Below are 24,467 nucleotides of genomic sequence, written 5' to 3' on the forward strand. Positions count from 1 at the left end.
ATGTCCCTAACCGATTTGCCGTAGTTGTCTAGAAGATCTAGACGACTGGAAGCGAAGCTGAAGGGGATGCCCAGTGTGAGGAGGAGGAGGCGGCAGTGGCGGCGGCAGCAGAGGCGGTGGCAGAGGAGGAGGAGGAGGAGGAGGCGGAAGAGGAGTGGGGGGTGGCTGGGGAAGGATAAGAAGGAGAAGGAAGATGGAAGAGTGTGGCTGCAGCACATGGTGGGAGGACTGGGAGATGGGCTGGACCGAAGGAGGTCATTTGGCAGGATGTAGGGGATGGAAGGTTTCAGTTGGAGAAGTGACATGATCAGAGCTAAGCTTCAGAGACTGCTCTTGCAACAGAGTAGGAGGTGGATTGAAAGGAGAAAGCCTTAAGGCAGGGAGGCCAACTAGAAAACCAATGCGATAGTCCAAGGCAAACAGGAAGCAAGTAGGATACTGGCAGTGAGGACAGAAAACCAGAGGCAGATTTGAGACATGCTGCTGGGATAAAATGAACAGGACTTGGCTACTGAATGGGCGTGGGGGCATGGGAATGGGAGTAATCAGATGCAACTCTCAGGGTTTGGGCTGCGGTGACCAGAAGGATGGTGGTGGCAATGACTGATACACTGGCACCAAGCTAACATATCATCAAAATATCCAAGCCTGGATTTTTACTACTAAATTAAAAACCCACAAGACAGCACTACAAATAAAGGGTTAAAAAGAAAAAGGAATGAGTTGTGACTGGCTATCTGGGAACAGGACACTAATTTTATCAGTCCCACAGGGATGGGACAGCGATGACCAAGGCTGCATCTGTGTTCCAGGAAACCTCACAGCCTCAGAGCCACCGAGGGCTGGTCTCTTCTAACTAAGGGAACCGAGACCATGTTCCTTCTGTGTGCTCCCATGCCTGGCAAATCTAAAATAACTCCCTACACAGCCTTGATTTGCTAAGTAGAAGAGAAGGCAAGGGGAAGACCCCTTAATCAGTGTCCTAAAGGAGGCCTCTGGTGTTTCAGCCTCCCATTCTGGGCCCTCCTGTCCCCGGGTGACACTCTTTTTGCCCCTCTTCAGATCTGGGATGCTTGTACCTGCCACTGTACCCCCACCCAATCCATGCAATTAACAGGCTTATATCTTTCAAGGTTCTTTGCATTGTAAACCTTCTCCTTAACTCTGCAGGTCAAAGCTTATTGGCAGGTGAAAGGTCACCAGGTCCAAGGCATGCCAAGCCCCCTCCACCCTAAGGAGCTGAGTACTGTGGTCCCCAAAGATGGCAATATTCTGCATCTACAGCCCTGGATGCAGAGAAGACAACTATTACGCACTCTTCTCCCCTTAGCTCTAGACTGTTCCCTGAAAGGAAGAGGACCACCCCAGTCCCTCCTCCACATGCCCGATGATAGGAGGGGTGTTAGGAGACAGTCCTAGGCTATGGGACAGGGCACGTGTCCCAGAGGGTCCTGTGCTTCCCTATCTGCATGTATGTGGGAAATGGTCATTAAGCTGCACATGCTGCCAGGGAAATGGCCAACATTCCCTCTTTATAGATTCTGAGTAATTAAACAAAAAGAGAGAAATTATAAAAATCTTGTTTGGTTCCATAAAAATTTATTTCTGTTATTTACACCAACTGCTTATCATTTATGCCTAATTGTCATGGAACTCAATAGCCAGTATGAAAATTACTCAACATGTATCAGGCTTTGTTTGCTTGTGACACAAATCTCCACTCTTGAATGTATCATAGTTTATTGCTCATGTAGTTAAGCCATGAGCAGATGCTCTCATCATCGGCTCACAGCAAAAGCAACAACAATAACAAAAAAGTGTGGATGCATCATTCTGCTCAGGAGAGATTCCCAGGGAAAGAACAGTTATTACTGCTTCGAACATAGAACCCAGTTCTGGGCTTCAATTATATTTTCCCATCACTTTTTAAATCTTTATTTGGTTGGTCCTATAAGAAATACCTTTTTGCAAAGCTAGTTGATATTTTTAAAATCCAAAAGGAAAGAAAATGAAAAACTTTAATGAAACACAGGAGGAAAATACATGAAACTATTTAAAATAGCTCCCACCAACAAATATAATTCTCCAGAAATAATTTCCATCCTTGGAGACTTGAATAATATTTTAAACACTGGCTTTCCCATGTAAACACATCCATATTAGGATGTGTTTCTGAGTTCTGCTATACTTGCAAGGCAACTGCAGAAGCAGGCACACAGTTCAGACATCTGAGTTGGAGGCCAGCCCACCCTCCATGGTTGTCAGATATTGTAGCCCAACAATTTCTAACTGCTGATTTGAAAGGAGAGACCACCACGATTCTCAAGTCAACGCAGGAACCCTGATCCAGGATTTCTTTCTTTCTTCCTGTTTTTCTCATTGCTCTGTCTACCTGGACCAATGTTTACATTCCTTTGCTTTTCTTATTCCATCCTCACTTACCCCTTCTGACATTTGTCACCTCTTCTCTCAGAGGCTACATCGTTAAGAATGAATACTTCAACTCAGGTAATTGCTTTCTTTAGTTACTTTCTTTTTCTTAGCATGCAAGCCTCAAAAAAATCCTCACTTGAATTACCTGTGATTGCCTTGTTTCTCTAGGCCTTTGGTCCTTTCTAGAGAAGCATAAACTTTGCAGAGGGCCATGTAAATAAAGGAATGGCAGAGGCAGAAATGCAGGAGCTCCAAGGTAAAAATCTGTCTGTCTAGCTGGCTCCTAGTCCATGGAGATTAGGATCCTGCTGTGCTCACAGGTACCCCCACTGATTACAGCCTCAGCTTTTTTAGGCTTTGTGTACATATTCCCATCTCTACCTATCCTGAAACTAAACTAATCCCTCTTCCCACACACCCCACTCCTCTAAGCAGTAAGCAGTGCACCCATATCCAATTCCAACATCAATTTCAACATCACTGCCCACTTTCATATTCCCATGTACAGAAGCATGGGTAGATGTCCCTAACCAATTCTGAAAGCTCTCATAGTTTACAAGCAAACAATCATTTAAGCAAATGTAGTCTTCTCTGAATTGCACCAACAGAACAAATATAGCAACAATTATTATTCAATCCTATCCCTGCTATATACAAAGAAATAAGATCATAAGTGTTCCCCTGGAAGGAACAGAGGCCATTTAGGCTTTAAATTGTCCAAAAAGCAAAGAAAACCAGAAAAGCTGGTTTCTTGGCTAAAGATTTATTTATTCCTGTTTCAAGAACAAATACACAGCCCTGAAAGTTTCTGGGCAAAAGTCAATCTGCATATGGAATGGATAATTCAAGACCATTGTTCTTTCTAGATTATAAACCCCAGAAAGGTAGGCTTGAAATGTGTCTGAATGACCAGCCTCACTTCATGTACAGGTCAGGTGCCAGCACCGAGAGGGTGTTTTGGCAAATGCTGTGCACATGTGAGCCAGTGCGTGATTCTTCACACTTCTCCATCAATACGGGCTCCTCTGTCCTAGGCACTGTGCTAGGGGCTGGAGAGAATAAGACCATTAAGATGCTGCCTTCAGGAAATCTACACTGAGCAGAGAAAGAGATGCATGTTGACATAAAAAAGCAGCCAAGCATTGCAGGTGCTAAGAGAGCAGTCTGGGATGTTAGAAGGACACGGTAACTCTGAGCTGAGAGGGAGGAAGGCCAAGGATGGCTCCACAGACGTGAGGACACACACGAGCTGAGGCTTACGGATGGAGAGGGTGCTGGCCAGGAAGGCCAGGAGTGAGTGAGAGAGGAAGAGACAGAACAGGAAGAAACACTAGTAGAACCCAAAGTGGTTTGCATGGCTACCTTGGGTGTGAGGCGGGGGAGCAGAGAGAAAAGAGAGAGAGGCAGACAGGAGCCAGGCCTTGGGGCTCATGTCATTCCAAAGAAGATCTGGGCTCTTTCTCCTGAAGGTGAGGGATGGCATTGAGGATTTTCAGAGGGAGAGCAAGATGACCAGGTTTGGGTTCGCTCTGGAAGCAGAGCTGTGAGATGGCATGAGTGGGCCTCTTCCCCACTCCGGGTTACTCCTGGCCTCTCTCATCCCCTTACTCACACTGGCCAGGGGGCAACTGAGCAGGTGATGCACAGTTCCAGCCCGACCTCCTCTTCCCCTTCTCAAGAGCATGCTTTGCCTCAGGCAGCGGGCCTCTGCTCCACCCTTCCCTCCCCCAGGCTTGCCTGACCCCTCCTCCCAGGGGACCACACTGGCCAGTGCTGCCAGCCACTCAGAGGAAGTCAGCCTCATGCTGGGATTCAGTCTCAACAGGCCCACCGACCTACAGAGACAGTCACTTCCTCCAACCTGGTCTTATTAGTAATAAAGGTGATATCTAGCTCTGTCTGTCACTTCTAGTTTTATTTCTCAGTTTGTTCAGATCCTGGGTGGGGAAAGAGGTCTCTTGGGGAACCTAACAAAACTGGATTGAAGGGATGTGAGACTGGAAATCAGGAGACCAGTTAGGAAATTATTAGAAGATGACGGGTGCCCAGAAGAGGGCCAAGAGACACCAACAGGGAGAGCGTGCTATGGGGGAAGCAGGGCAGAGGCAGGGGACCCCGGGAGCTCCATCCATCCTGACTGCATCACGGACACACACACACTTCCCTGCCACGAGCTGCCTCTCTAAGACCACTGAACCGGGAAGCGCAAACACCACTTCAGCTTCTCTCTCCCTTGGGCCCTAGGACAGAATGAGCAAGCACAGCTGCTGTCAGCAGTGGCCTGTGTGTCTTACCCATGTATGGGGCAGGCCAGGCCGACTGGCCCCCTCCTCCATAGGGGTCCTGGGGCTTGGTGCTCAGAGCACTCGTGTGAAGAGCAGAATCAGAATTGGTCCTAAGGAGGGGGAAGGAGAGAGTCTGGCTGAAAATCCGTTTTCCTTAGTGAAAATGCAATAGTCTTTGTTGAATATTACCAACAGGAAAAAAGGCAAGAATAACTGATTTATAATCAACCATCAAATAAGGGGTTAGGACCCACCTGAAGTTCTTTATATCAATTAACAGCCTCTGAGGATCGCCCACACTCCAGAATATTTTAACTTAAACTCATATAGCCTTATATGCTGAAGCTGATGGCATGGTGATCAAGTTCAACAAGGTGGGCCTCAGATTCATGGCTTGCATCTAGGAGCTTCCTATTCTTCCCAGCTCGGAAGCTGGCTGTGGCCAGTTTAGCCTGTGGCTGCACTAGGTTTTCTCTACCTGAGAGTAGCTGTTTCCAAGTAAAGGATCACTTAGAGCAGTGGTTTGCAAAACCCTTCCAGGGAGAAGGTAAGGTCAAGACTATTCTCAAAATGATAGTAAAGTGTCCTGTTTTCTCACTCTTGCTCTCTCCCAAGCACGGTGGGCTTCCCCAGCGGCCACGTGAGGTGTGATGCCCCCACCGCTGAGCGCAGGCGCAGACAACCCAGCTGCCTTGGAGGGATTTGTAAAAGGTGAACATTGCCACTATTTTCAATACTTTTTTTGTGTTTCTTTTCAAAAAGATATAATTTATGTTAACATGTAATGGGCTTATTATTTTTTTAATTTACTAGTATCTTTAAAAAATCTATTTAATTTCTAATATCAATAGTTATTCTCACATAAACAAATACTCTTTGAGGGCCTCAATGTTTTTTTATTTTATTATTTTTTTTTTGAGACAGAGTCTCGCTCTGTTGCCCAGGCTGGAGTGCAGTGGTGCAATCTTGGCTCATTGCAACCTCCACCTCCCGTGTTCAAGAAATTCTTCTCCCTCAGCCTCCTGCATAGCTGGGATTATAGACGTGCGTCACCATGCCCAGCTAACTTTTGTATTTTTAGTAGAGACGGGGTTTCACCATGTTGGCCAGGCTGGTCTCGAACTCCCGACCTCAGGTGATCCACCTGCCTCAGCCTCCCAAAGTGCTGGGATTACAGGCATGAGCCACTGTGCCTGGCCTATTTTTTTATTATTTTATTTTATTTTATATTTTATTAGTATTACTTTTTGAGATGGAATTTCACTCTTGTTGCCCAGGCTGCAGTGCAGTGGTGCTCACTGCAACCTCCGCCTCCCCGGTGCAAGCGATTCTCCCGCCTCAGCCTCTCAAGTAGCTGGGATTACAGGCACCCGCTATCACGCCTGGCTAATTTCTGTATTTTTAGTAGAGACGGTGTTTCACCATGTTGGCCAGGCTGGTCTTGAACTCCTGACCTCAGGTGATTCGCCCGCCTTGGCCTCCCAAAGTGCTGGGATTACAGGCATGAGCCACTGCGCCAGGCCTCCATGTTTTTTAAGACTGTAAAGCGGTCCTAAGAGAAAATGTGGGAGCCACTAATGTATAGCAAATTTCTGAAATTCTCCCAGATAGCTTCAATGTCTACGCAGCTGTGGTTGCAAGAGATGATTATTTATCTCATCATAAAGTGAAACTGTCAGCCATAAAAAGGACTGGTAAGCAACTTCATTAGCCTACAGTGCTTCTTTGTGGTTCACTCCAGTGACAGCCGCAGGTGGCTATGAAGCCATGTGGCTTCAGAGAAGGGAAGAGGCAGACAAGGGCAGAACCCATAGTGCAACAGAAGGAGCATGGCCGCTGAGATCAGAGACCTGGGTTCAGATTCCAGCCTCTTTACAGATTCAAAGAGACTCGAGAGAATATCAAACGAATGCAGAGCCAACTGGGAAAATCTAAATAAGGACCAGGCATTAAATTATATTAAGGAGTTATTTTTAATTGTGTTAAGTGTAAGAGCGGCATTGTGGTAATGTTCTTTAAAAAGGGTTCTCGTCGGCCTTACACTGCTGGAGACATTTCCAAGTACAGTACTATACTAGTCAATCATGGGATTGGGGTGGGAGGTAGGTTTGGAGAGACTGGCAGAATGCTGATAATGAGTGAAGCTGAGGATGGGCACCACAGGCCTTTTATAACACTTCTGTTTGAGTATATTTAAAATTTTGCACCATTCATCAGGTTTCTTTTTTATTTTGAGACAGCATCTCTCTGTTGCCCAGGCTGGAGTGCAATGGCGCAAACATGGCTCACTGCAGCCTCAACCTCCTTGGGCTTAAGTGATCCTCCCCACCTCAGCCTCCTGAGTAGCTGGAACCACAGGCACGTGCCACCATGCCTTTTTTTTTTTTTTTTTTTTTTTCATAGAGACAGAGTCTCACCATCTTGCCCAGGCTGGCCTCAAACTGCTGGGCTCACGCGATCCTCTGGCCTCAGCCTACCAAAGTGTTGGGACTACAGGTGTGACCCACTGTGCTCAGCTGCTTTTTTTTTTTTTTTTTTTTAAATCTTAGTCCTTCACCTATTAGCTACAGCCCTTAAACAAGTCACTTAACCTTTTAGAATAGAAAATAATACTCATTCTTGTAGGGTGTTGTCAGGATTGAAAAAAAAATGACTGAGGTAGAACTCTTCCTCCTGGAGTCTGGCCCAAAGTGATCATGATAATAGCTGATGTTTCTTCAGCACGTATGCTTCCCAGGTATGATCTTATTCAACCCTCACAACCAACCCATGATCTAGGTAGCATTATCTCCATTTTTCAAATGAGTAAACTGAGGCAATCAGAAGTTTAAAAATCTGCTCAAGGTCATACAGCAAGACGCAAACCCTGGTAGTCTCATCCCAGACCTCATGTGCTCTATACTTTCCCCTGTAGACACTCAAAAAATGGTGGGTTTTGTTTTGAACACGTCATATCAACACAGCTTACATAACCACACTCTGGCAACTGGATGCTATATAAAAAAATATCAGGACGGTTAAATTGCTTTAAAATCTACTCCTACCAGGAAACAACCCATGTACCTGTTAAGTGCAGATGTCAGCCTGAACCCAGGATGCTTTTCATCTTTCCAAGGAGGCTGCTGCCTTTAAAAACCAGAACAACATAAAAGGAAAAGAAGTCAATCCACAGACAGCAAAGGAGGGCCTCGGCACTTGCATTTGAGAAGTGGCTCCTCTACTCACCTCGCTCTGCAAGAGTCACTTAAAAATACCCCACACCTGGCTCATTTTGCTCATCATTGTTAAAATGAGGTAAGACTCCATGATCCTTCCAGTCCTGTGATCTCTGATTTCCAGTATAAAAACTACTACAAACCCATAAGGAACAGGATTAGCTAGCTGGGCAGATGAGGAGTTCAGTGCGCATGTAGGGGGCGCCGTGGCAATCTTGGATGCAAAAATTTTGCATTCCCCTACCAATGGCCATGAAGAGGAATAGAATTGTTACAGTTGCCCAGGGTATGAAAATATTAAGTCTAACCAATCCTGGTGCTCTGAAAAGCAGAAGACATTTCTTGGATACATAAAAGAAAAATATCAGTTTGGAGATGACTTTTACTGATGTAATAAAATGTTGTATTTATTCTACAACCCTGGATCCCAAGATTCTTGAGGGCAGCTGAAACCTACCTGAGGTGGGGACCCACTGTTACCCATCTTTATTTCCTTTCCCAGATCCAGACTACATTATACACAGGAAGTGCTCAGTCAGTATTTGCCCAGAGAATGGATGGAGAGTAGACTTCAATCCGGAGAGCTAAATATTTTTGATACACACATATTAAATGCCTCCTAAATCTGACTTGGTGATCTGCAAATGATACTAGGCACACAACAGATGCAGCAGGGGCTTTTTTTCAGTTAATTCTATTTTCTATTACCCTCTGTATTGGGTACAAAAATACTCAAAGAGACCTTAAGTCAAATACACTGTGCAAATTACCATTTTAAGAGTCTTTTGTCCTTTTCAGCAGCTAAGACACTCTGAGAAAAGATGCTTATTTTTCTTTTTTTTTGAGACACAGTCTCGCTCTGTCGCCCAGGCTGGAGTGCAGTGGAGTGATCTTGGCTCACTGCAAGCTCCGCCTCCCGGCTTCACACCATTCTCCTGCCTCAGCCTCTCAAGTAGCTGGGACTACAGGCGCCAGCCACCACGCCCGGCTAATTTTTTGTATTTTTAGTACAGACGGGGTTTCACCGTGTTAGCGAGGATGGTCTTGATCTCCTGATCTTGTGATCTGCCCATCTTGGCCTCCCAAAGTGTTGGGATTACAGGCGTGAGCCACTGCGCCCGGCCAAGATGCTTATTCTTCTAAGTCTCAAACGTAAGAACGCCATATCTGAGTATTCTGCTGGTAAATATATTCCAAATGTGTTTCTATTTGGTTTTAAATATGAAAATCTAGATTTCTTTAAATAACTTTTCATTTTAGACTTTTATATAAGCCTATCATTGGAAATGCTTAGGTGTTTGTTTTTTTGTTTTTTTGAGATGGAGTCTCACTCTTTTACCAGGCTGGAGTGTTGTGGTGTGATCTCAGCTCACTGCAACCTCCGACTCTCTGGTTAAAGCAATTCTCCTGCTTCAGCCTCCCAAGTAGCTGGGATTACAGGCATGTGCTGTCATGCCCAGCTAATTTTTGTATTTTTAGTAGAGACGGGGTTTCATCATGTTGGCCACGATGCTCTCAATCTCCTGACCTCGCAATCTGCCCGCCTCAGCCTCCGAAAGTACTGGGATTACAGGCATGAGCCACCATGCCCGGCCAATAAGGTGTTTTGTTTTGTTTTGTTTTGTTTTGTTTTGTTTTTTTAAGAGATGGCGTCTTGCTATGCTGCTCAGGCTGGAGTGCAGTAGCTATTCACAGGCCCCATCATCGCACACTACAGCCTCAAAACTCCTGGTCTCAAGTGATCCTCCCACTGAAATTAAATGTTATAAGAGAAAACAGGATTCTATGCTTTATATTAGAAATTTCTAAACAACATTCAAAGCGGATAAAGTGAAATTATCTAAAAATAACACATGCCCATCATATTTTTTAAAGTATGCCTTGCTTACCTTGGCCAACTCTCATCCAGAGGCTGTGAGGAATAATTGGCTCCAAAAGCACTACCATCAAAGTAGAATTTTTAATAAAGGAAAAATAAAAATTAATGGAAACTTGAAGCAGAATTAACAAGGTGGACTCACGGAGAGTTAAACAACTGAGTTTTTGGCTCTTTATCCCTGTACCTGACAGCTCTTCCTTCATGCTTTCTCTTACCACCCTCCTCCAGGACAGTCTATTCTGCTGTCTTTTAACCAGTGTTTTCTTTGCATGATTCTTTGTGGGGTGTTTATTATTTTTTGCCTGCCCAGCACCTTTTGTTTTCAGGAACTATCTCCATTCTCGCTCCAAATCTGGTAACACTGCCATTCCCGCTGTGCCACATGTGAGGGACCCAGGCCCAGGATTCTAGTCTAGCTACTTCACACCCTGGAAACAGTGTTTGGCTCAGGGATCAGCTCACTACGCAAACAGAACCAAGGAGACTGCTTTAGAGTGGAAAATAAGAGGGCCCCAGTAGGGCTGGTGAGCTCGAGGGCCGTCTGAACCTGGGGTCTCCCCTTGGAGAAAGCCTATCTGTTATGCCTGAAGTCATCTCAGAAGTGGTACCACAGAGGTAGGTCTCAATGACATTGTATGACCCCTTGGATCTAGCCCTTGGGCTTTCAGTGACACATGCCAATACATTTTCTTAAGGTAAGGTAGGTTCCTGGTATGTATGTATGTATGTATGTATGTATGTATGTGTGTATGTACGTATGTATGTATGTATTTTTTGAGACGGAGTTTCACTCTTTTTTTTGGCCCAGGCTGGAGTGCAATGGTGCGATCTCGGCTCACTGCAACCTCCACCTCCTGGGTTCAAGCAATTCTCCTGCCTCAGCCTCCCGAGTAGCTGGGATTACAGGCATGCGCCACCACGCCCGGCTAATTTTGTATTTTTTTTAGTAGAGACAGGGTTTCTCCATGTTGGCCAGGCTGGTCTCGAACTCCTGACCTCAGGTGATCCACCAGCCTCGGCCTCCCAAAGTGCTGGGATTACAGGCGTGAGCCACTGCGCCTGGCGGTTCCTGGTATTTATAACCAAAAAAGAGGCGCATTAGATGTGTGAAGAAAGGTAAACTTTCCAGTGTTGTTGGGGGCACTGTCTTATCAATCTTGTGTTGTTCACTGAGTCTAGCATGCCTTGGAGCATATTCTGGACGCATGGAGACACAAATGGGATGCTGCACTACACACCGAGCAGAGAGGCGCTGTTTTAATTCATTTAGTTAATTGTTTCCACACAATAGCCTTCTGAAGACATTGTTAATCATATTATTCTGCTAAGAAATCTTCAATGATTTTGTTCAGCCTAAAAGGCAAAATCAAAACTTACTGGCTTAGTAATTGTGGTGCTCCACAATTTGGGGACAATGGTCTCTTCTGCTTGTCTTCCCTCCAGCTGTCTGAGTTCCACAAACACAGCCTGTATTTTCCTGCCCCTCTGCCTTTGCTAATGTCATTTCCCCTTTCTTTCCTCCTATGTGGAACGTTGCCTCCTTATCACTCACCCAAACCAAGCCCATTCCTTTTGTCTCCTGGATCACTGATTGGATTAAATATACATTCGGCAGTTACCAATAATACTTTTCATCCCAAACCTTTATTTCTTAAGGTGGAAATAATAAAGAAGATACAAGCTACACATTAAGACAGAAATTTGAAAACAGATATCTAAGCACCTACTGTGTGCCAGGCCTGTGCTGAGTTCACACTTTATTTAATCTCAATCCTGAGAAGCAGGTATTTTCCCCATTTTACAGCTGAAGAAACTGAGGCTCAGTTCTAGAAAAGCTGAGAAATCCAAGATCAGATAGCACACCTGGTGGATCAGGGGTCAAACCCACAACTCACTGACACCAAAGCCTGAGAGCCCTCCGCTAAGCTATGCTGCCTCTCAGGAAACAGTGAACTATGCCAAATGCCCCCAGAAAATAAAATAAAACAGATAATTTCCAAAGAGAGACATTTCTTCAACATTCACTATTAGGCTTAACGTACATGAAGTACAGATGAGGCGAGACCACAGTAGGAGGCAGGAAAGGAAAAGGTGATAAATAGGAAGGCCCGTGAGAGACAAAACCTGTCAGTATTTCTGTTGGCAAAGCCATTAGGGAGGAAACACTGAGCCTCAGAACCTATGGTTATCTGCCTTTCTCTTTTCTGCAGATTTGATGAATCTCTGTTCAGAAACGCTTCATTTCAGGAAGTAGAAGTTTACCATTTTTCTCAGTACACTGCCATCTTTAAAACTCAATACCTCTGATTTCATAGTACTGATAATACAAATTAGAATGCAGTGGTGTATGATCAAACGTTGGTGATTTCAATGTTGAGGTGTAAGTTAGCATTTTAACCTTCCTGATATTAACAACGTGAAAATATAGTAAATTCCTGGAAATTTTTAATATAGTTAGATTGAGGCATCAAAAGCTGAAAGATGCGACCTCTGAGCTCTCTTAATTTTTACTCTCATCTAATTTAGTGGATATTTGAAAACCCAAGAGAACTACTCATGTTATATGCTTACAGTTAATGCAAGGAAAATCTAGAAAAAGTTTATTTGTTCTTTGGAAAATTTCAGAAAACTCCATTCAGGTGGCTTTAAACTACTCCACAACATGGACATGCCATAAGTAACAACCTCGAGACAAAGGAAACACTCTTATTTATAAACTTGAATCTACCATTTACTCAAGAAACATTTCTGGCATCCCTGCCAGGTGCCAGCGTGCCAGAGGAAGGGCAGCACAGGCCACAGGGCTTTTAACAACCACATCAGCGCCTCCTCCATTGCTTCCTTAATTAAGCTTAGTGAAGGCTTTGCCTCAAAGAAGATTTCCACATTAAAAAGGGAAGGCGGGGAGGAGGGATAATGAAAAAGATAAACAAGAGGTGGCTGCAATGGATGGAAACAAAAATTAAAGTTTAAAAAAAAATCCCCACACTCACATGGATCTTTTCTTATCCATCTGTGCACTCCTTTCTGCCCCTTTGCCTTCCATCCTGATGTTCTCTGGGGTCCTGTGGCCTCGCAGCCTCAGGCCACACCTGCCTGCATTGCTCTGAGAGGTAAAGGATGCTTGCTCTCAGGATCACTGGGCACCAGGTAGTGTGAGCAGGTGGAGGGGGTGGCGGGAGCCTCCGGGCACAGGGGCTTTAGGAGGCACTTCCTAAGAGCCTCAGGGCCAGTGTCCGTCTTCTTGGTGGAGAGCCCCTGTCCTCCATGCTCGCCTTGGCCAATCCCATCCTTCCCTCGGCCCCACTGTCACCCACAGTCCAGTAACTCATAAATCCATACCTCCAGCTCCCAACAGTTCTTTTGTGAACTCCAAGTGCATACTTTCAACTGCCTATTCAAGTTCTCTGCCAAAAGTACCCAAGACAGCTCAAATTCTACCAAAAATCCAACCAATCACTGTCCCCTTAATCTGTTCCTCTTCTTATAGTCCATCTTATTTAGTGAGGCCACTGTCCACCAAGACACTGAGGTTAGGATCTCAGAGTCATCCCAGTCTGTTCTCTCTCTGCCCAAGCCTCTGCAGTTCTGTGCAGGAAAATCTTCCTCCTCGAGTTACTGCCTCAATCCATCAACACAGGGACTGCTGTTCCTCTCAACCTGTGGAGTGTTAGAGGAACAGTTCTTACTCTTCCCCAAAGGAAGGGGAGCAGCTCTTCTGCTGATAAGAGAGGCCATCGGTTGGCCCGTTTACCAGTGGGTGGGGTTACTGAGCCACAGAAGCTGAAAACAAGACCTGCCCTGTCCCTTTCTTTGTGCTGCTTGACCTGCGGCTGGGTGAGCAGGCCCAGGGTTCCCTTCTCTTGGCTTCCCGTCCCTATGCGGTCAGTGTACCTGGGCAGGGCTCAGGAACTGCCTTGTCGGGGCAGCCTGGAAGCCAGTCATTTCTCTCCTGCTCTGGAACTCTGTGTTCTGCCAGGGACACAGTTTGTGGGGCAGGCCTGAGACCTTCCATGTAGCTGGTGGGGTAAGTGGACTCGGAGTCTGGTTAACAGAACCCACCTACCAAGACAAGTTTCAGGGTCAGATTTAATGTAGAAAACTGGCCACAATTTGGCTCCTTCCTGATTTCTCAGCCATGTGTTTATTGTCATTCTACTTCCTTTTGTCCCTTTACCTCTAACTACGTCCCACTAGAAGACATCTTAAAGTGAAACTTTAAGGGAGGATATGAGTGGCATCTTTCTGAGTCCTTGCATTTATAAGAACATCCTGTTTCCCTCAGCAAATGAGAGGCAAACAGGTTGCATGTGGTATTGTGAAGTCAGAATATTTCCCCCTTAAAATTCTAAAGACCAATGTTTCCTTGTCCTTCAAGATAAGACGGGTGGTTAGGTAAAAGTTGGATTTTGTGATCACTTAAGTTTTGGAAATTCTGGGTTAAAGATAAGAAGTTTCTTAACTGCAGGACTTTTCAGAGCCCTGATATATACGGTCAGGCTCCAAGAGGTGATACAGAGTGTGGTGTTTCTCAAATGTAATAGGCCATGCATTTCAAAGAAACAGTGTCCTATAAACCAATGTCCTCACATTTTCATCTCATTATGATGAAAAGAATCAAAGCAAGGCCCAGCCCAGAGAAGAGAATCATTCCTAACTCTGGTAGGTCTTAGGCATCTCTTCATGACCCTTCACGCTAGTGAACTCTTGACTTCCTTTAGAGGAAGGCATTTTCCACGTTTCTTCAGCATGTCTCCTTCTTTCTCAGTGTGTTACCCACAAGTCTGAGAAAATATCTGCTATAAATTTATGTTAATAGTTCAGAAGTTCAGCAATGGTGTTTGGGACACGGCATGTCCGCCACCCTTGAGGAGTGGGATTAAGAAGGGCTGCTACAGACTGCGCAGCTGCAGAAGGGCAGAAGAGCTTCTATTCCAAGTGCCTGGGCCCAGGCCCCCAGCCAGGAGCAAGCCCTGGCAGTGCCTCTCCTCTGCCTGTGTGGGGCTAGGCCAGGGCCCAGCTGCAGCTGTGCCTTGGTTTTGTGTGGCCGCCCATGCCAAGGGCAAAGCCCACTCCAGAAGGAATCTCCTGTGCCAGAGCTCTGTGTGCTGTGGCTGCCCACTCTGAGAGGAAGCCAGAATATTTGTTAAACAATGTTCATTTTATCTGAGATCACCCTATCATAGGAGTGAACCCTTAAAACCCTTGTCTAAACCAGTTTGTCTTAAATAACACCCAAGCCAAGAAACAGCTATAATAAGATAATTCTGATTTTTTCCTTTTGTTCAACAAAGATTCAAACCAGTGTTTTATACTTTCAAATGAAGAAACTTCATTAAAAAAGTCGTAGACAAATATGCAAGGCCACAATTTTAAGCAGATTATTTCACAACCAACAGAATGCAGGTCGTGAAAGCAAAGACGGAATCACAGCCGTCCTCCTCCAAGTTCCCTGGAATAGATTAACACCAAAATAAAACCATCCCATTTCACAGACCATTGATTCCTCGAAAGAGACTGGGCTAAAGAACTTTCTTTGCATCAACCGATGTCCAGTCCCAGGACCCCAGTTTAGGGGCTTAGGAGACCACAAAGACATGGCTCATGATCAGTGAATCTGACTCATACTGTCTAACAACTTTAATTTCTCTGCATACTAACTTGGTTTTTGTTTCTCCTTCCTTTAGGAGTTAACTAGCTTTGCTTATGCTCTCAAGTGGATCCATACAGTGCCAGCTTATACTCAATCATAAGAGATAGGGTCCCCTGAACACAAGAAGTCATCTCCCTTTCTGGGACTTTGCACCACATTCTCTTCCCTCTGCCTGGAACATACCTCCCAACTGCTTTACTCCCTTAAATCTCACTCGTTACCATCTAAAGCCATTTTCCTTTATTATTGCCTGTTTGCTGTCATCTCCCACAGGACCGTAAACTCAAGAAAGCAGGAAGTATGTCTGCCTTATTCATCACTGGGTCCCCAATGCTTAGAACAGCGCCTGGCACAGAGACGAGGCTCTGTAAAGATCTGCTGAATGAACACTTTATCCTCTTCTTATCCTTCAAGCCTCAGATTTTCCCCCAGGATGTCTTCTTCGTTTCCCCAGACTGGTTCAAGCTGCACCTCCGACGTGCTCCCACAGCCCCTGAGCTGCCTCCCTGCAGACACCATACCTGCCGTGGCTGCTTGTTTGCTAAGTAGCCTCTCCCACTGAACCCTGGGCAACTTGAGGTCAGGGACCATGCTGTTTACTGTTATAGTGAACTAAAATGTCTAAAACGGTGTCTGACCACTAGCACATACTTAACAATTTTTATAAGTGAATAAACATTCTCCTCTTTTTTCTTCGATTCCCTCCTCTATTTTGGTTAGTAAAGCTATATGCATGCTGATACATTTAGACTGTACTTCAAAAGTATCTGAGATAGCCACATATACATACACACATACATATAGCATAATGTTTAATCTAATATATAGAAATGAGAGCACCGACAAGAGAAAGAGGGAACTGAGAACTGAAAAAATATACATTGGTTTTTTGTTTTTTTTTTTTTTGAGACGGAGTCTTGCTCTGTTGCCCAGGCTGGAGTGCAGTGGTGCGATCTCAGTTCACTGCAAGTTCCACCTCCCGGGTTCATGCCATTCTCCTGCCTCAGCCTGGGATTACAGATGCCTGCCACCAAGCCTGGCTAATTTTTTGTAATTTTAGTAGAGATGGGGTTTCACCACGTTAGCCAGGATGGTCTCAATCTCCTGACCTCGTGATCTGCCCACCTCGGCCTCCCAAAGTGCTGGGATTACAGGCATGAGCCACCATACCCAGCCAAAAAAATATACATTGTTAAATCAAGCAAAGAAACACTCCAAGTCTTTTGCCTGAATATTCTTGGCAATTTGGACAATGGTTTGATGTACTACTCCATCCTGACGTGCAAATTTGCTGATGAATTGCCTCCGTTTCCTTTTGCCTTTTTCATTCAATGTCAAAGTTATCACACATTCCAGAATAGATTCTCAAGATCATTTATCATCTTTACTTTCCTTGATAACAGCCACATAATATACAAAATCAGAAGTCAGTCCTTCTGTGGACCAAATGTGGTGTGTTACTGGGGGCGGGAGAAAGGGGAGAGAAAAACATTCCCTGGGGTCATTATCCTTGCTTCCAAATAGATTAAAAACTGCAAGAAGCTTGAAGGCAAGAAAAGTTGGGGTTTCCCTAGAGTGCCCCCACAACTCCTGGCTCCCTTGTACAAGGTCCTCATCACTGCGAGTGGTCGCAGGTGGCACAGGGAGGGTAGAGCACAGGCTGGGCCATCAGCTGGGCCTGGTCTGAATCCTGGGTTACTTCACCACACACTCAGTTTCCTCATCAGAAAATGAGGGTTAAAAAAATTAACGACTCAGTGAGTTTTTGAGGACTAAATGACACATAAATTGCCCAGCACAGCGCCTGGCATGGGTAGGTGCTCAGTAAACATGAGTGCCCTGCCCCCACTTCCTGGTTTCTAGGCTTGTGAAGCCAACTCTACCATCACTGCCAGGAATTCAGCTCTCCGCAGCAAGACCCACCCCGCCTTTCTTCTCCTTCCTCCACCCCTGCGCCCGAGTACTGAGAAGAATGAAGTGAGAGCACGGGCCCTCCTGGCACACTTCTGTGTCCTCTCCAAAAAAAATCCAGCTCAGTTCTGTTCCCCAAAGCCTTCGGCACAATGCTGGTCACACAGCTGCACCTACCACTGCCGCCCCGTAAACAGCACTGATTAAATGAAACTGTCAAGTGAATTCACCATTTCCTTTCCTTTATATCTACTTAACAGCATAGAGTTTGGTGTGACTGTACATCACTGCATGAGATTTTCCTATATTCTAGGCTTATTTTAGTTATCACTTACTGAGTTTGAAACATCACAAATAGAAAATCATATGAAATTTTGTCTGTAAGTTCCAAAAGCAGGTCAGCAGATCAAAAGAAGTACAAATAAATCACATATCTCTATGTCCATTTTTGCTAGATAGACTAAGTCTCTCTAACCTGATTCAAAGTCAGGTTTAACTCTAACTTGGCCAATTTCTGGAGAAAATGCTCAGAACACCCTGCAATGGGACTGAATTACAGGTTGTTTTTGTTGTTATTTCATTAAACTGAACCTTAATGATGCTTTCATAAACACCTGCAATGATGTTTCCAAATGCTGACTGCAGAGATGTTTCTAGTTTCCAACTCATTTATTTGTATTGCCTCCTTTCATCAGATAAATGTAGATTTTGAGGCCAAAGGAGAATTGCAGGGAAGATAAATCCTGAAAACTTTTCAAACATTTCAGAATGTACACTCCCTTTGAAGAGTAAAAAAGGATATTTGTCGCCCTGGCTTGTCCCCAGACCTTCGGTGGAGGGGGTGGAAGCGGTTCCTGGATGGCCTCTCCACCAGCCCGTGATGGCGGGTTCCCCGAACATTATCAGCTTGGTGAAATGACGGCTGCGGAGAGAAGGGAAGAAGAGTTGGCCTCCAACCATGAAATTGACACTCACCCTCAAGAACAACTGATAACAACAGCAGATGAAAGGACTGATTTTACAGTTTTACTTATACATTAGTGGGCGTTGGGGTCAAGGTAAATAAAGTAGTATATGGAACTATTTCTTTATAATAACCATAAAATAATGACAATCTGTAGTGTGTTAAGAGGAAAGCTGAAAGAATAATAAAAGTTATCATGCAATTGGGGGAGGAGAATCAGAAGACGGTGAATTCATATACTAAATCCCAGAAAACTAGAAAGGACACTTTGAAATGTAAAAGAGGTATATTAAAGAAAGAAACTGGCAAGCCATGAGGCACCTATTTGTTCTGCACAGTGTCTTTTAAAATTTTTGATTGAATTCATAATGTTTGAAAATTCAGACTTGAGGATTCTAGGGAAAAGTCAGAATATTTTTTTTTTTTTTGAGATGGAGTCTTGCTCTGTTGCCCAGGCTGGAGTGCAATGGTGTGATCTCAGCTCACTGCAACCTCCGCCTCCCAAGTTCAAGGGATTCTCCTGCCTCAGCCTCCCAAATAGCTGGGATTACAGATGTGCGCCACCACGCCCAGCTAATTTTTGTATTTTTAGTAGAGACAGGGTTTCACCATGTTGGCCAGGCTGGTCTCAAACTCCTGACCTCAGGTGATCAGCCGCCTCAGCCTCTCAAAGTGCTGGGATTACAGGCATATGAGCCACCGCGCCCAGCCATAAATCAAAATATCTTGGCCACAATGAACCACACCTCATCTCAAGCTGAAGTTGAGCATGGCTGCTCCCTGTAGATGGGACACCCACTCTCTTACTGTGAATCCTTACACACAAACCATTTCACTGACTCATCATTTTAGACATTCAGACTGTGTAACCCCTGAGTTAAAGAGGAAAAAAGGAATGTTATGTAAATACAAGTGGAAAACATACAAATCATCAGTCCCTAAATGGTACAAATGAAAGTAGAAACAGATTCTAGATAAATTCATGGTCAATAAATCCAAAATCCTTTTTAAAGAGATGCTTGGGGTACGTTCTTAACATTTTTGAGACTGGCATCACAAAGGGCAACCTTTTTGGTTGTCAAAAGCCAAATCCTAGGCTGGGCCAATAAATCTCACATAATGGGGCAATGTGTATACATTGTGCAATAGATGTGCTTGTGAAATATAGAAAACAGATTTTCTTCTCCCATCCTCTCCAGCATTAAGGAGTTACTGACAAAGAAAAATTGTATATATTTACACTGTACAACATGATGTTTTGATATATGTATACATAGCAAAATGATGAAATCAAGTTATTAACATATCTATCACCTCACATACTAATCATTTAAAACAGAGTTTTATGTCAATTGTCAGTTGAGTCACATATAAAATTGGTAGCTTACTGTGAAAGGAATCCTGTGACACAATATGTTTTTATAGGGGACTTCCTTCAGCTAAAAACTAAGTTTTCTTTGTTAAACATGGATTTTCTCATTTTGGATTTGGGAATTACTCCTATTTCTCCCAAGTGGACTCATAAAATCTCTGGGCCAAATTAGTCTAACAGTTCCGATCTATTTTTATAATCCAAATCTATACACTCACAAAATAAAGTTATCTTACCAAGGAAAAACTTCTGGGCTAGAAGAAAAATAGCCACTATGATATAGGGAAGCTAGATTTATCTCAGACAATGGAATACTCTATTCTAGAGAATAATATATTGAAATACCTGAAAAATAATGGGACAAACTGACATCAGGTGCTTCTTGGCAAGATGCAATGAGGACACAGGATCTCTTTTTTTTTGAGACAGGGTCTCACTTCGTTGCCCAGGCTGGAGTGCAGTGGCACAATCTTGGCTCACTGCAACCTCCACTTCCCAGGCTCAGCCTCCTGAGTAGCTGGGACTACAGTGCATGCCAACATGCTGGCTAAATTTTTATTTTTTTGTAGAGACAAGGCCTCGCCATGTTGGCCAGACTGGTCTTGAACTCCTGACCTCAAGTGATCTACCCACCTTGGCCTCTCAAAGTGTTGGGATTACATGCCTGAGCCACTGCACAATTATTGCCAAACTGGGCTCCTGAAGGCCAGTCCAGAAGGTGGGGAGAAGGGTCTTTAGAAGGCGTTCCCAAAAGCAGAGAGTTCCTGAAATGTCTTTTAGACTTCCAATTAAATTTTCTAGCTGGGTGCAGTGGCTCCTGTCTAGAGTCCCAGCACTTTGGGAGGCGGAGGTGGGAGAATTGCTTGAGGCCAGGAGTTTTGAGACCAGCCTAGGAAACACAGTAAGACCCTGTCTCTACAAAAAATACAAAAATTAGCTCTACAAACAAACAAATTAGCTAGGCATGGTGGTACATGCTTGCAGTCCCAGCACTTTGGGAGCATGAGGTGGGAGGACCACTTGAGGCCAGGAGTTCAAGACCAGCCTGGGTAACATTGCAAGCCCTCACTTCTACAAAAAAAATAAAAAAAAAAAAAATAGTGGGCCGTGGTGGTGCCCACCTGTCATCCTAGCTACTGGGGAGGCTGAGGCAGGAGGATCACTTGAACCCAGGTGTTCGAGGCTGCAGTGAACTATGATCACACCACCGCACTCCAGCCTGGGCAACATAGCAAGACCTTGTCTCTAAAACAAAAAACAAAACAAAACAAAAGCTTATATTTTCGATTTAACAGCTGCCTCTTTTGCATTAACCCTGCTGCTGGCCCAAATCCTGTATTACTGCTGATATTCAGTTGTGGGGTGTTAATCTCTGCTTACATTTGATATTTTCTTCTTTTCCTCACTGTGGCCTAATCTCAACTCTCTGCCCCTGCAGTATCTGATCTTACTCCAAACTATATTTGGCTTAACCTTCTCAATTACTTCTCAAAGATCTGCCTTCCTCATCAAATGAACAGCCGTTCAGTCAGGGAAGCCGGAAACTGAAGGAGGTTTAAGGATGAAGTCTGCGCCAGGTGCAGTGGCTCACACCTGTAATCCCAGCACTTTGGGAGGCTGAGGTAGGCGGATCGTTTGAGGTCAGGAATTTTAGACCTGCCTGGGCAACGTGGCAAAACCCTGCCTCTACTAAAAATATAAAAATTAGCCAGGCATGGTGGCACTAGAATCACTTGAACTCAGGCGGCAGAGGTTGCAGTGAGCCAAGATCATGCCACTGCACTCCAGCCTGGGTGACAAAGAAATACTACGTGCCACTCAAAAGGCCAAGCACTTCACTTTTTCTACTCCTTTTCAAGTTTTATCCATGTAAGTTCTTACATGGTTATATCTGCGGAGTACATACAGTATTTTCTTTTATTTATTATTATTATTTTTTTTTGAGACGGAATCTTGCTGTGTCACCCAGGCTGGAGTGAAGTGGTGTGATCTCGGCTCACTGCAGCCTCCACCTCCCTGGTTCAAGCAATTCCCCTGCCTCAGCCTCCCCAGTAGCTGGGATTACAGGCACATGCCACCACTCTCAGCTAATTTTTTTGTATTTTTAGTAGAGACGGGGATTCACCATGTTGGCCAGACTGGTGTCGAACTCCTGACCTCAGGCAATCTGCCCGCCTCGGCCTCCCAAAGTAATGGGATTACAGGTGTGAGCCACTGTACCCAGCCTATTTAATTTTTTTGAGATGGAGTCTCTCTCTGTTGCCCAGGATGGAGTGTGGTGGTACAATCTTGGCTCACTGCAACCTCCACCTCCTGGGTTCAAGCGATTCTCCTGTCTTAGCTTCCTGAGTAGCTGGGATTACAGGCGCATGCCACCACACCAGGCCAATTTTTGTATTTTTAGTAGAGACGGGGTTTCACCATGTTGGCCACACTGGTCTTGAACTCCTGACCTCAAGTGATCCGCCTCCCTCGGCCTCCCAACGTACTGGGATTACAGGCATGAGCAACTGCACCTGGCCAGTAATTTAAACATTTCGCATTGCCATTCAAAGAATATATCATTTGGGCTGGTTGTAGTGGCTCACGCCTATAATCCTAGCACTACGGGAGGCCGAGGGGGAGGGTCACTTGAGGCCCGGAGTTTGAGTCCATCCTGGACAACACAGTGAGACCCTGTCTCTACAAAAATTTTTGTTAAATTAGCTGGTGTGGTGATGTGCACCTGTAGTGCTAGCTACTCAGGAGGCTGAGGCTGAGGCTCAGGACCTTGACCCCAGGAATTTCAGGCTACAGTGAGCTATGATTGCGCCACTGTACTCCAGCCTGGGTGACAGAACAAGACCCTGTCTCTTAAAAATAACAACAGGCTGGGCGCAGTGGCTCACGCCTGTAATCCCAGCACTTTGGGAGGCCTACACAGGTGGATCATGAGGTCAGGAGTTCAAGACCAGCCTGGCCAACATGGTGAAACCCCATCTCTATTAAAAATACAAAAATTAGCCGGGCATGGTGGCGCATGCCCGTAATCCTAGCTACTCAGGAGGCTGAGGCAGAAGAATCACTTGAACCCGGGAGGCGGAGGTTGTAGTGAGCTGAGATTGCGCCACTGCACTCCAGCCTGGGTGACAGAGTGAGACTCTGTCTCAGAAAACAAAAATAAAAATAACAACGACAACAACAACAAAACCCCAAAAACACATATGATTCAGTCAAAGAAACAGTTCAAGATCAGGATGTTCCACTTATTAATAAGTTACTTCATCTTCCTTATCTAAAAAGTGGAAATGATAACAACTTCCACAGGCTTGTTGAGAAGACAAAATGATGTTACGTATGTAAGAGCTGCTTGTCCCAGGGATACCCGGACACTGGAAAGGAGGATGAGTGTCTGTCTGCATGGTGGAACACTGGGAAGCATCTTGTCAAAGGTGGGGCTGACCTGCAGAGTCCTTTTGTGGTCAGGAGTAGCAGCATCACTATTAGGGACTGCCCCAGCATTCTGAGCCTCCCACAGTGCTCCCCAAGGGTCCTACAGCTCAGGCACCATCTGTTGCCATTCCAAGTCACCTCTGACGTCACCCAGCTGCAGCCTGGGATGAATGGCTAAAAAAAGTTGACTGGCCCATGTGACTTGCTTTGGCCAATGGCTTATGAGCAAATATGATGTTCATATTGTTCAAACAGAAACTCTCGTACTCTTTTCCTTCTGCCATGAGACTATCATGTCTTAAGTAGGGGATGCTCCTTCAGCCTCAGTTGCAGATGGAGAAGATACACAGAGGAGAGACGTAGAAGGTATTCCAGCACCACTGACAAGTAATATGAGTGAAAAATAAATGTTTGTTGAGAGTCTGAGTTTTTGGATTGTTACTAAAGCAAAGCTGGCTAATATGGTAGTGATGGCAGAGAGAGACTGAATGAAAGAGTCCCATTTTTCTTACCTTTTTTTTTTTGAGACACAGTCGCATGTCACCCAGGCTGCAGTGCAGTGGCGTGATCTCAGCTCACTGTAACCTCTGCCTCCCAAGTTCGAGCAATTCTCCTGCCTCAGCTCAGCCTCTTGAGTAGCTAGGATTACAGGCATGTGCTACCATGCCTGGCTAATTTTTTTATTTTTTTATTTTTATATGTTTAGTAGAGATGGTTTTGCCATGTTGCCCAGGCTGGTCTCGATCTCCTGGCCTCAAGTGATCCTCCCACCTCGGCCTCCCAAAGTGCTGGGATCACAGGCGTGAGCCACTGTGCCTGGGCCCATTTTCTTGAAGAACAAGGGAGGTGTAAGTCAAAAGAACCTGCAAATGGGAGCCAGGCCTAGTGGCTCAGGGCTGTAATCCCAGCACTTTGGGAGGCTGATATGGGTGGATCATTTGAGCTCACGAGTTTGAGACTAGCTTTGGCAATATGGCAAAACCCCATCTTTACAAAAAATACAAAAATTTGTCAGGTGTGGTGGTTCACACTTGTAGTCCCAGCTACTTGGGAGGCTGAGGCAGGAGGATCACTTGAGCCTGGGAGGCAGAGGTTGCAGTGAACTGAGATCCTGCCATTGCACTCCAGACTGGGTGACAGAGGGGAGACCTTGTCTCTAGTAAATAAATACAGAAAGCAAGCAAGAAAGAAATGAACATGTAAATGGGAATCTACGTGTTTTAAGGAGGGCCCTAGGCTCAGGATCTGAAAAGCACTCTCCTGTTTCAGAACATGGGACCTAGACATCAAATGAGGAAGAGAGGGCTTCTGTGCCTCCATACA

The 24,467-nt window shown here is 45.0% G+C and overlaps 1 protein-coding gene across 5 annotated transcripts in view; it reads right to left on the minus strand.

The window, feature by feature from the left end:
- The window catches only part of CRTC3 (CREB regulated transcription coactivator 3), a 119,342-nt gene that overhangs the window by 33,672 nt on the left and 61,203 nt on the right, over nucleotides 1-24,467 (minus strand). For all 5 annotated transcript variants that reach the window (XM_055277194.2, XM_055277193.2, XM_063638566.1 and 2 more), the window contains exons 3-6: nucleotides 18,179-18,298; nucleotides 9,823-9,884; nucleotides 7,782-7,844; nucleotides 4,728-4,828 (exon numbers count right to left, since the gene is read on the minus strand). In XM_055277194.2, the coding sequence (XP_055133169.1) occupies nucleotides 4,728-4,731 (4 nt within the window). In that variant the 5' untranslated portion in view covers nucleotides 4,732-4,828; nucleotides 7,782-7,844; nucleotides 9,823-9,884; nucleotides 18,179-18,298. The remainder of the gene's footprint in view (nucleotides 1-4,727; nucleotides 4,829-7,781; nucleotides 7,845-9,822; nucleotides 9,885-18,178; nucleotides 18,299-24,467) is intronic.

This window comes from Symphalangus syndactylus, chromosome 5, assembly GCF_028878055.3.
Source record: "Symphalangus syndactylus isolate Jambi chromosome 5, NHGRI_mSymSyn1-v2.1_pri, whole genome shotgun sequence".
Lineage (NCBI taxonomy): Eukaryota > Metazoa > Chordata > Mammalia > Primates > Hylobatidae > Symphalangus > Symphalangus syndactylus.